The sequence below is a fragment of the Oreochromis niloticus genome, linkage group LG12, assembly GCF_001858045.2.
Source record: "Oreochromis niloticus isolate F11D_XX linkage group LG12, O_niloticus_UMD_NMBU, whole genome shotgun sequence".
Classification (NCBI taxonomy): Eukaryota; Metazoa; Chordata; class Actinopteri; order Cichliformes; family Cichlidae; genus Oreochromis; species Oreochromis niloticus.
In genome coordinates, this window is record NC_031977.2 from 10,885,773 (window position 1) to 10,898,739 (window position 12,967).

The 12,967-nt window shown below is 40.8% G+C and overlaps 1 protein-coding gene across 1 annotated transcript in view; it reads right to left on the reverse strand.

Annotated features, from left to right (window-relative positions):
- Positions 1-1,865: 1,865 nt before the first annotated feature.
- Positions 1,866-12,967, reverse strand: part of si:dkeyp-14d3.1 (transmembrane protein 132C) — a 143,760-nt gene continuing 132,658 nt past the window's right edge. The window contains exons 7-9 of the mRNA XM_005473090.4: positions 10,810-11,083; positions 7,097-7,288; positions 1,866-3,669 (exon numbers count right to left, since the gene is read on the reverse strand). Coding sequence (XP_005473147.1) covers positions 2,503-3,669; positions 7,097-7,288; positions 10,810-11,083 — 1,633 coding nt within the window. The 3' untranslated portion in view covers positions 1,866-2,502. The remainder of the gene's footprint in view (positions 3,670-7,096; positions 7,289-10,809; positions 11,084-12,967) is intronic.

Here is a 12,967-nt window from a genome sequence, read left to right on the forward strand (position 1 = left end):
TGCCTTTAATGGGTTGTATTGCTTCTACTTGAAGAGGCTGAAGCCACCAACAGTGGTCGCAGAAAGAGAGTTGCAGTGGTGTTTTAATTAACCGGGGCCCTCCATCAATCATTACCCTTGTGGCTGGCAGTTAAATCCCTCCCATATCTACACAGGCATTCCTCGCCCTTCACGGTCCACCGACCGAGCGCAGCAGCTATGGCCCCGGCGCACCATACACATGGACCCCCGCTTCAGTCCCCTGGAGATAACGCTAAAGCCACAGAAGCGGGAAAACCCCACAAAATGAAGCAGATCACGACATGGTGACAGAGCATAATTGTTTGTGTGTATCACGGTGTGTGTGCGTGTTACATTGCTCATAGATGTCTTCATTTTTTCCTACTTGAATTACCCCAGTTTAGAAATATCAGCACTTACAACACTGCAACACCAGAAAACATTAGTTATACATTGAAAAAATAATGCATATTATTACATATTCTTCTTTGATAAGGGTTAGCTAAGAAAATTAATGTCACCTGTATGTTTGTGTAGTAGCATTTACTGCCAGTTAGCTGCAACAAAAACTTGATGCCATTGCTTTTTTTTGCTAGCAGATTGCTACAATTGCGCATAGATTGCATGAAAGAGGCTAACTTGTCTGCTAACGCTCACCAACTACTCGCTAAGCGGTAGTGAAAACAGAGAGTGTTAGTCTTCAAAGTAAAAATTTGACCTTTTGAAACGTGTCAGATGCAGCAGTGAGGCACAACCTAAGTCTACTACCGCTCTGCTAGCAGTTAGCAAGTCTTTACAGACAAGCTGGTGTCTTACGTGCAAACTACAGTTGATTGGGGCAATTTGCTAGTGACCAAAGCAATCGTGAGTAGGTTTTCGGTCCAACAGTCAGCAATGACTGACCGACCAGTTGGGGGAAACACATTTTCCCTTAGCAACTAAAGGTTGCTAGGGGGTCTTCTCTGACTGGGGCCTCTGTAGTGTGATATTTAAGCTAATGTGCAAGCATGAGAATGGTATAAACCTTCTCAGCTGACACACGGCAAGGGAAATAGGCAGACAAATAGCCGGAAAAGCTGCTAAACTTCCGTGTAGGTATCTGGTGGGGCTCCATTTAGTGCTGAACGCTGACAGAAGTGAGCTATTCTAAACGACATCCCCAATTCTACTCAAGGTAGCGCCACTATTTGCTGAAACGAATAATATTGACAATGCCACTGATTAACAACCTGATTCATACTGCGGCAACAGTTAACATAATGTGAACATTTCTCTGCTTGATGGAAAATAATAACACCGACACACACACACACTCACGCACACACAATTCCCCAACACCACTGTGATGATAATAACGTTCACTGAGCAAAATGCAATTTTTCAGCCGACTGCTCTTGTTTAGGAAGTTTTCGGAGAAGATTATTATTTGTGCAATTATCTGAATAATAAAAGATCCACTTCCAAAAAAAGGAAATATTTCCTACCTTGCTTGTAATTATGGGACAGAGGCGTTAATTGGTATTTTCTTCAAACCTTGAAAAACTTTTAACTGAGAGGGCGGTATTGAGAAATGTCACATTATCATGATGGTCAGCCATTTGGTTTAAAAGCTCCTTCACTTATACTGACTGAGGTGACAGGGTACAGGATTGTAATGGACAAGATGAGAGTATTGATGCTTTCTTCACTGGCCAGCATTAAACGGGATTAGATTGTGTTGTTGCTTGTGGGTAAATTACATCTTATAAATAGTCTTTGATACAAAGATCAGTGTGTAATTGGCTCCACCTTCTCCACCACCTACTTCAGTAAATCTAAAGACTCAGTGCCTCACAATGCTGCAGTCAATAAAAGCTGATGCACACTCTTGACATTACTGTGTATTCCTTAAATGTTATGAAAATACAATATACAGAGCAACAGTACAATGCTTTGGAGGTTGTTCAGTATATACATAACAGGTCTTATGCCTTGCTAAGGAGGATGAGAATGAACCGGAAAGTTGTGCCATTCTTGTTTTTCTTTTCTTTTCCCCCCCAACAACATGCAGATTTGTCTTGACTTGCTTTGGCCTTTCCAGAACTCTCATGTAAGAAATCCAAAATTGATACAGAACTTCCAAAGCCATTTAATGTGCACACACACACACTCGGAATATCTATCTAGTCACGTCACTGTTCGTTTTAAACTCTATATGCTTTGCTGCAGATCAGTCCTGGGATCCTTGCACGATTCTAAATCCTGTAATAATAAAACGATGTTTAAGTGGTAACCATCTGACAAACAAAAGAACCACCTCATCTTTTTCGTCAGTGATTTATCATCAGTCACATGTGGAATCATGACATTTCTCGCAAAATTTAATGACCCTTTGGCAGTTTGGGTTGATTCTGAAGTAAATTTACTCCTCGATCACCAACTGTGGATCTGGTTTCTGTTGAGACCCACTCTCCGCTGGCTGGAAGGCATATGGGTGAGTTTGTCACAAGTGCACACAGTACATTATGCCACCTCTTTTAAAGCACTGTCATTTAATCTTTCCATGTAACTGCGCAACTCCTTGGAGTCTCCGAGCTGCACGTCTTGACACACCCACTTAATGTCATGGCTGTGGCTTCCAGTCAGTGTGCTAACAGTGGGGTAGCTATTGTCCGAGGGGATAGTGGTGAACGTGGTGAACTTAACTCGCTTTCTCTTGGTGGTGGGGGAGTCTCCTTTGCTGTCCTTGGCTATGCAGCCTGTGTCCGCCGCCCGATGCACTTGGCTCGGCACGCTCTTCTGGGCAGAGCCTCCGTTCAGCAAGTGGCTGCCCTCCTCGAGGCCGCTGCTTGAGTCTATCATGGAGGTCTGTTCCTCCTGCTGAGGCGAAAGGCTGATTTGGCTCTCCAGCAGCTCGGCCTCGTTCCCCAGCCACACCCAGTCGTGAGCATGGTTCATGTTCTCCTGGCCCTCGATGGAGAGCTCCTTGTGACGGTATTTGAGCGTATAGGAAATGCAGTTAATAAGAAAGACCAGGATGGCGAGGCAGAAGACCCCGAGCAAGGCGTACATGCCGATTTCTAGGTCTGTGAGTCCTCGGGCAGTCTGAATGAGTTCGTCGTCCACATTGCGACCACGGGGCAGATCTACTTGTGCGGGGAAGTCGGCAAAGTCAATTGGTATGCTCTGGCTACCATCCACTGAAAGTTTATCCCCATTGGGTCTGCGGATTATTGCGCTTCTCGTTGTGGTGGCTCTCTTCAGCACGCCATCCTCCATCTCAGAGATCGAACTGCCATAGTAGTGTGTGTCGAGGCCGGTCCTGTCCTGGGAGGAGAGCCTGCCCCTGTTCTCCATATCATCTCCATCAGGACCATAGTCGCTGCTCCCTCCTCTTGAGCTGTCACTATGGCCAAACTTCACCCTGATGTTGCAGTTCCCCGCCGCTATAATGCTGCGTCGCTTGAACTTTTGGCACACTTCACTAACAGTCATTTCCACCCTGACCAGCAGGCCTTGACCCTCCGCCTCCGTCACAATGACAGGCCATTTCCAGGAAGGGTCCTGCTGCACTGTCACGACTTCCTCGTCTAGTGAAGTGGCCGTCAGGACAAAAAAGTCTGGATTGTAGAGGTCTAGTGGAGCCACAGAGCCGTCACTGAACTGTAGCCAGGCACTAATCAAGGCCTCCTACAAAAGAGGTAGAGAGAGAGAGGCAGGATCGTTAGACATTACAAAGGATTGAAATGATGCTGTAAAAATACTGCATAGAGCATAATTTCATGGAAACGGATCATTTTCAACAGGTTAGCTCTGAAACTCCCCTTGCTTGTTTCTGCCGGCTTTAACTTATGGGAGTATAGTGAATTGTTAAAATGAGCCGCATAATGATTATTTGGATTCAGTGTTCCTTTAGTCAAGCTCACTAAGTTGTGGTTAAGCTACCTCAGCAGCTATTTTCTCTCAGCCAAGGGGCAGAAAAGATCAAACAGTTACTTTAAATATTGTTCATGCCACTGAGGCTTCGCCATACATGGGTGTCGTGAAGCCGCCTACTACTGCAGTTTCACAATTTGCATTTTAATATCGCCAAGAGACAAATCCCCCAAAGGCACACAAGTATATAGATTCCCACAGTGGTCTGTCAATGCTCCTTATATTAGTAACACCAGAGGTCTTGCAAGCGCAGTGCTGCCTGCTTATCCCCACACTCTATGTAAGAAGATAGAGCTGATAAATAGCCTTCATGCCCTCAGTCAGAAAAAAGGTTGAAGTGGAATAGTGCGGGGCAGCTCGGAGAGCTCACTGGAGAGCTTGATCAAAGAAGCCACAGCGAGAGTAGCTGCAGCAAATTATAAAGAAAAGCAAACATGACAGAATTGCAAAGTTCGGATTTTAAGTCAAAATTTTGTACAGTACTGTGGTGTTGCTTGAGCTTGCTCTGAGATTAAACTTCTGTTTCCATTAGATAACCAAAGAGAAGCGCTGCGTTACATGCTTTCAAGCCTTCGAGTTAATATATGAGTGCCGTAAAAAGAACAGACCAGCCAAGACATAGAAGAAAAAATGTACATCTATTCAGGAAAGTAAATAATAGAACAAAATTAATTAAAAAAGAGGAACTACAAATAGAAGTAAATGAAAAAAGCTTTTTAGCTTAGCATTTTTCCATTTTTGTATTGTTTTTGCTATTCATTAAAGGATCAAGCTGCCAGGCTGAAGCTATGGGCTTGCCCACCAGCTTAAATGTTAAGTGAAGCTATGCCAATGGACTGCTAGCCCTCAGGCTCACAAGCTTTGGAAGCCATGACAATAAGACTCTGCTGAAGTTTCTGATTATCCTAAAACAGCGGTCCCCAACTCTCGCGGCCACAGACCGAGTCGTTTGGCACCGGGCCGCTCGGGTGTGAAATGTATGGTTTTCAGGGGTTTTATCAGTTTTTATTGTTATTTTTTAATAGTTTTTATCGTTAACTTGGTTTCCCTGGGTCTTTTCCCGTGTGTTATAAAGAAATCTTCTGTTTTTTGGTACCAGTGCGGGTTTTATTTTGTTGCATTTATCCGCGACACCTTAAAGGCCAGTCCGTGAAAATATTGTTGGACATAAACCGGAGACCGCTGTCCTAAGACATCCAGCTTGCCTCAAAGCAGCACTCCTCATGTAGACTTTTTATAATCTCACACTTATTTTCTTTTTCTTTTGCACATTTAGACAGTTAGAGATAGTGTAACGCAAAAAAAAAAACAAAAAACATTATAGAGACCCTAAAAGTATTTGAGTTGGCGATTGAGCACTTTTGGCTTCAGCTGATATTTATATAAAAAAATTATTTCATCTAATTAAGAGTAATTTAATATTCTAGGTGATAATAATTGCCATTGTAAAACAAATGAACATAATTATCTGCCTTAATCAGATCTGTCTAAATGGTCTGTGAATAATTTTCTTCTAGTAGAAAAGAATCAGCGCTCACTTTTGTAAAGGAGGCTCTGAGGAGAAATGAGCTGTTAAGCAAAATCACATTGAAGTCTCTTATATGTGGGTCTGCACCAAATTATTATCTTCTTTTTCTGCTAACCTGCTAATTATCCACTCATTTTATCCATTAATCATTTTATCTATTAAAACACATGAAAGTGTTGACTATAATTTTCTGCAGCTTAAGGAAATGGAAAGGCGATAATAAGATATTACGTATGACAAAGAAAATTAGATTTGAGGAGCTTCAACTATCAAATATTTGATTTTGATGGATAACTGATAACATGATTAATAGAAAATCACAGTTGATTAAGGATTACCCGTTGCTTTTACTGAGCAATTATCTTATTAAAACACCTCCACTGTATGCAACAAAGATATAAATGTCAGAACTGAATCACTTCCAGTAACTACATTATGTCCAAGTTGAATAGTAGGGTATTTAAACAGTTTAAATGAATGTAATTATATAGAACTGCATATAATATTTTGTGCCAAGGAGCAATGATTTTTAAACTGGACTCTTTCCATACCTGTTGACATTATGCAATCTATTTCACATTGTCTGAGCTGCCGCAAAAGCTCAAATTCCAGTTGATAACCCCACCCCAACCTCCATCTTTGAAGCACTTGTCTGTTTTTTGTGCAAGTATTGCAATGTCCACTGTGTCATATTAGGACAGTGGCCACTACAGATCTGATGAGTTGCATGTGGCTCTTTATGTTCCCCCTGATTGCAGCAGAATATATTTCAAGCGATGTTTTCTTTGGTCATCAGTCAACTAAACTATCTTTTCCTATCTTTACGACGTTTTACAATCAGGTTTTCAGATTTTCTCCTTTCCCTGTAGAGCCATCTGAACATTTTTCACATAATTCACTCTGGCTTGCCAAAAGTGGGCAATAGAAGGCTGGAAAAATGTTGCCTGTACTGATGAGTCTCAATTTCTGCTGTTAGTGTCAGAATTTGGATAAACAATATGAGCGAATAAATCCATCATGCCTTTTGTTAACAATTCAGGCTGCTGGTGTTATATTGGAATGGGGGATATTTTCTGGGCACATTTTGGGCTCCTAAGTACCAACTGAGCATCACTTAAACACAGCAGCCTACTTGAGTATTACTGCTGACCATGTCCATTTATGACCACAACGTGTCCATCCTCTGATGGCTGCTTCCCGCAGGATAACACACCAAAACTCAAATAAATCCAAACTGGTTCTTGAACATGACGGTGAGTTCACTGTACTCTCATGCTCTTCACAGTCACCAGATCTCAATCTAAGAGAGCTTTTTTGGGATTTGGTGGAACAGCAGATTTGGATCAAGGATGTGCAACTGACAAATCTGCAGCGACTGTGTGATGCTGTCATGTTAATATGGACCACAATCTCAGAGGAATGTTTCCTAGCACCTTACTGAATCCATGCCATGAAAAATTGTGCAGTTCTGAGGCAAAAAGGAGGTGCAGCGCAGTATTAACAAGATATACCTAATAAAATGGCAGGTGAGTGTATAAATTTAGATGAATTTGCTAATTCAATTAGACAATATGTTCTCAAACTTGTGAGCCAATAACCCTTAAGCATATTTAATGTAGTTTTGTTGCTTTTAATTTCTTACAGCATCCTGACCTGTTTGGGGCTCTGCAGGACTTCCTGTGTGGTTGTAGTAGCCAGGATGGCCCGGTTACTTCCCGGACTGAGCTGCAGGCTCATGGAAAGGCCTGTCACCAACTGGACCCCCAACTCTGTGATGGTCACTTTGTCATCCACCACTGTGATAGTCTTCTCTGCCAGGATTGAGTCTGATAAAGGAGACAACACCTGAAAAAGTGAAGAAAAACGAGGAGAGAGATGACAGATTACCATGGAGACGTTAAAGTAAAAAAGGCAAATAATTACATTTTTCTTTGACGGTATTCCTCACGAATACACGCCCGTCACACAGTAACCTGTCACATTTGGTACGAACAATTACAGACGCTACTCCACAGCAGTGACTCAACCTAGTGTATAGCCTGTTCCTGCTCCAAACACTGAGGCCTGGGAGGTCTTTCCCAAGAGAAATCAGCAGCAACAGCAAACAGAAATGAATGGAGCGGAAAGAAAACAGCAAAAAAACTTCATTAACGGAAAATCCACACTGGTCACATTGTTTGACTGACAAGTGATTTCTGGCAAGTGAAATGCAAAAACAACACATCAATGAGGATTTGGCTGTGAAGATGTCACTGATTTGAGAAAAAGAAGGGAGGGATTACTGTGAGTTATAGGTGAAGCAGAGAAAATGTCTTTCCAAGGGTTTTCATCTAACATAAAAGACTTGCATGCTCCTCCGCAATATGCAAAACGATACACAAAACACACTTTTTTTTATTTTATCTCTCGCTACTCAGGCTGGGTGGATCAAAAAACAACTCAACTTGGATGCCATCCAACCCTCGTACCTCATGTAGGTATGAATCCATTCCCTTTGACTAATACTGGTAATCTAAAAAAGAGGCACACTTTAACCCCAAAACAGAAGAACGAAGCATGCAGAGGAAGACTTCCTCCGCATGCTCATCCTCATCCGTGTATCTCTCATCAGCATGATGCATGGCACAGGCAGTCAGCTGTCAGACCCTCGTACTTGTCGTGTTTTCCGGTTGGTGCTTGTATTTTCAGGTTTGGGGTGTTTGGGGATTGAACACATCTCTGCACAGAAACAGACGGATGAGTACTCAGAGCCAGGAAACAGATCCCACTCTCACAGATGTCATTAGGAGGCTGATATTCATCCAGTTAGTGTGAAGAGCCTGACAAAGCATAGGGCTGAGGGGAGAGGACCCACTCACTACAGAGAGCCTGAAGTACAGGCTGTGACACACCAGTAATCACCTGTCTGCTCTGGTCAAAGGGAGGTACTAGTCAAACTGCAGCAGCAACATTCACAATTGTTACTGTCCCCGGGATAAGCAACATGTTTCCACAGCGTGTTATTCTGACATGTTTTTCTCTAGAGAGAATAATGTAATGTTAAGCTAGGTAAACTCTAATTAGAGTTTAAGATATTCCTAGATATACCTAGAAATACAACCATGTTGTTGTCTGGCTGTGAACACATTCACATCCAAGGATTTGTAGTACAACATACTAAATGTAATTATGTTTAAAGATTCTGACAGAGTACAGAGCTGTAACCATGACAGCAGTCATGGCTGTTGCTACAGAGAAGCAAAAAATGTTAAAACACGAATGCTTCAAGCACATTTTTAGCCTGGCAGATTGACAGAACCACCAAAGAACCACCAATGCTCATCTGTTCCTGAGTTATGGCACCAAATTTCACCATTAACTTGTTAAATATAAAAGGTTACCAATTTAACATTTATTCTGAAATTTATTGCAATGTTTTTCCTAATTAGTGCATAAAGTCTTGAGTTCTGGCCAGGCAAAGAGACTTCAGAGTTGACCACAAAGTTATAAAAAGAAGTTTCCCTAAGATGTTTCGTGTATGCTGATGGGATGGATGAATGCTACACCCAAACTCACACAGTTGTGGTCAGAAGTTTAAGCTCATTACAGGCATGAATGTCATGGTAATTTGGGGCTTTTAATGATTTCTTAGTACTGTTCCTCTTCCAGGGTTGAATGATTATACTGAATATATCTTAAATGATTTAAAAAAAACCAAATTGGATGCACAAGTTTGAAGCTATTTGGGATTTTGTCTAACCAACAAAGGGATAAAGTGTACGTACAGGCTCAAATATATTCACACGTCACACTAATATATGATTAAATGTATCTTAGCAAGTTGCACCTCAGCCAGATGCTTTTGGTAGACATCAACAAGCTTCCAATTGGATATTTTTAATCACTCTTCTTGGAAGAATTGGTAGAGTTCATTTAAATTCGTTTGTTTTCTGGCATGGACAAAGTTCTTAAGGAAAGTCCACAATTTTGGGGTTTGTGAAGGACTTTCTAGAAACTTAGTTTTCGCCTGCTTCATTCATTCCAAAACTAGTTTCCATGGTTGTTTGGGATCATTGTCCTGCTGGTACTCCCAGTTGTGTCCAACTAGCTGTTGAACTGACCTAAAGTTGAAGAATTTAGAGGCAGAAATACTTCTTCATTACTCCATCCACTTTGTGCAATGTACCAGTACCAGGAGCAAAACATTAGCATAATGTTTCTCATCTTTCTCTCATCTGAGGGTGACAGTTTGGGGTTTCTTTCTTCCAGACCTCGACACCTTCAGCACCTTAATAGAAGATTTAAGTGAGTGTACGTATATATTTGAACCTGTACGTAGAATTATGACCCTGTGTGGTTTAGAGAAAATCCTAAATTGATTCAAAGCTGTGCACCAAATGATTGTTTTTAAAGTTCAGAGAAATCATAAAAAGCTCCAAATTAGCATGACTGCTCCGCCCGTGATGACTGCAGAGGCATAGAACTGTATTTCCCAACTGGTTGTAGTTAAATCACTAATAAAATCACTACAGTCTTATTTTTTTGACTCATTAGAACAACCACAATATTATACTGTTCCATATTAAAACAAATCTTTGCCAACCTCAAATAGCTTCTGCACTACTGTGTGTGTGTGTGTGTGTGTGTGTGTGTGTGTGTGTGTGTGTGTGTGTGTGCGCGCGCATCTATACAACAGATTTTGAGATTTGCACAATTACTTGAGTAAAGAGGATTAAAAGGAAGCACTGATCTTCCAACACAAACATAGCTGGAGTTTTGAAAGATTCTAGCAACGGCAGAATAATTGCACACTGAATGACAGCATTTCACTCGAGCTGTTTCTGCATCTCTTACTGCTGTTAACAAAGCAGGTATTCAGGGAAGAGCAAGAATAAATGCCTAGTACCTATTTGAAATCAGAGGCAACATTGGTCAGAGAACATGTGGTTTAAATCAGGGAAGAACGGACCAAAGTGGAGCATTACAGTAAAATTGCATTTTTAAAAATTATAAAATGTAATTTGAAAGAAGCCTACTGAGTATTAGTTTTTAGGAACCACCACTTTTAACAGTTTTTTTTTTCTTTCTATTTATCATGTTAACACTGTGCCAGGCTTCGAGGGATTGCACCAAGCATGTTACAATCGTACCCACTAAGATTTTAACTGTGCTTTGAAGTTAAACTTTATCAAAACAGCCGGTGTACAAATTGTGTTTTGGTTGCATGTGCACTAAAGATAATAATTTTATGATTATTATGTGTTAATAAACCCCCCCTGCCTGCCTAACATTCAGATTTTGTCTCGTTGCAGCAAATGTAATTTTAGACAACACCTGTAATCTGTTGTTGTAACAAATACTGATACAGATACAGATTCTTCCTATACCTGAATAGTGGTCATGCCTGTGTCAAGGCCCACGAGTATCTTCTTGTCCAGCAGCTGTGCAACCTGTGCATTCTCTACTTTGAGGAAGTCCCAAACAAGCTCCGTAATGTCCACCTGCCAATCGCTGCCCAGCATGTAGCTGGTCTGGCCTCGAGGATCAGCTGACTCGGCTATAAAATGAGTCAGGACTTTGACCATGGCGTGCTGGTACTGCAGAGTGCAGCTTCGCCCTCGCCTGTCTTCGTCGTCTTCATCCTCGCTGTCCCGTGTGGACCTGTTTAAAAAGAAAGAAAGAAAATAAAAAATAAAACAGTCTGATGTGCAAAGTGGAAAGAATTTCTTTTCTTAGCAGTGAGAGTGGCATGCCTTTAGAGACAGCAGTGTTGGCTGCTTTACAAACTAAAAGAAAAAAAAATTGGATAAGCTGCCATGAAATTTGGTACAATTGAGGCTGAGACGGGATTTCTTGCAGAACTTTGCCTACATCCAAAATGCACTGACAAGTGCATTTAGCAACATGTGTTGCTAATTGGTTACCTTTGTATCTGGTGCTTAACATTATATGAGCTATGCATATGCATGCTACAGTTGTTATGCATGCTCATTGTGTGTTATCTTGATTAAAACATTACACAGTACAGTAAATCAAAGTTATACGATGTTAAAAAACAAAACGCTGCTGTGCTCTTTGTGTTTATCGGTATCAACAATCTAGAAAAGGCAGAATTTAAAAAACTCATTTTGTACTGATGTATGGTTTGTGGTATTTTGAGTAGCATTTTAAATTGGAGTAAACAACAAACACGCAGACGGGTGTAACTCACACTGGGATGTTCACCCGACAAAGCTCAAGCTATGATGCAATGTTGTTGATTAAACCAGTAAGAGGGGAATCAATCCAGCGAATGGCCATCATTTCTCTTTCTAAATGTCTCTCCTTTACTATTTTGGAGCACCCGGTCTGGATTGTAAATGTGCATACACCTCCTTACGGCTTTACTTAATAGCCTCCCAGATCGCTCTGTTGCAAGCAAATCTAATTTTATTACTTTCGGTAACAAATCAGCCAACAGAGGCACAACTATCTCTCACTAGGAAAATTGCTTTGAGTGTGACAAACTAGGTTTAAATGGTTACAATACAGCCGCAATATCATTAGAGTTTACTTATAACTGTATTTTTTTTTACATTTTCGCATTAACGAACACCTTTGAAGAAAACAATCAGCCTTGAATGTCGACAGAGCATTGTTTGAATGGTTATTCTGGGGAAATAAATGCTGTTACAGCTCTTCAGGCTTACACTGAGGCACAGTTGGGATTCTTCCAAAGGAAAAAAAGCACTTTGTCAACACAACTACTAATCATATATCCTACTGTATAGACTTGTGCCTTCCTTTTCATCTAATCATCTTCATTTGTTCCTTTGTCGCTATTTCTCTCTCACACACACACATAAAGTCTAGTAAAGGTTGCAATCATGATAAAGGGGAGAAAAAAAACGAAATTAATCTCTTAAACTCTTTTTCTTGCGATTATCCGCTCTGCTTGTCTCTTTCTGTCTGAATCCCCTGAGAAATCGGACTGCATGCGAAGCTGTGGGAATAAAGATGTCAGCTGCATTCTCCAGAGGAAAGCCAAGGGTAGAGAGAGATTTGAAGTTAAGGGCTTAAAAGCTTTGCTGGAGGGACTGATTTCATATTCGCAAGTGAATGACCGCCTTTACCGGAGAAATTACTGTGGAGTCAATATTGTAACACTGAAAGGAAACAATTTGTGGCATCATCACTAGGGATCCAGCTAAGTCACAGCATACAGTTATGAAAAGTACATTTGCAATTTCACTGTATTTTGGTTTTCAAATACATTTTTTTTCCATAATGTGCCCTGTGTATGTAAGTGTTGGGAATACAAAGTTACAAGGTAACACACAATCACATTGCATTTTTAATTAACACAGTATTCTAAAGGTTTACTGCATTTTATACATATCTCCGTACAAATTTTCAATACATATTCTGTACATTGTTACCTGTATATACCTCTATATATGAACTTCAGTTGCTTATGTTTATAGGACCACCTTATGTCTTCCTTTTATATTTTATTTTCCCTTGCTGTAAGAGCTCTGTAACACCAAAATGTCTCATCCGTGGGAT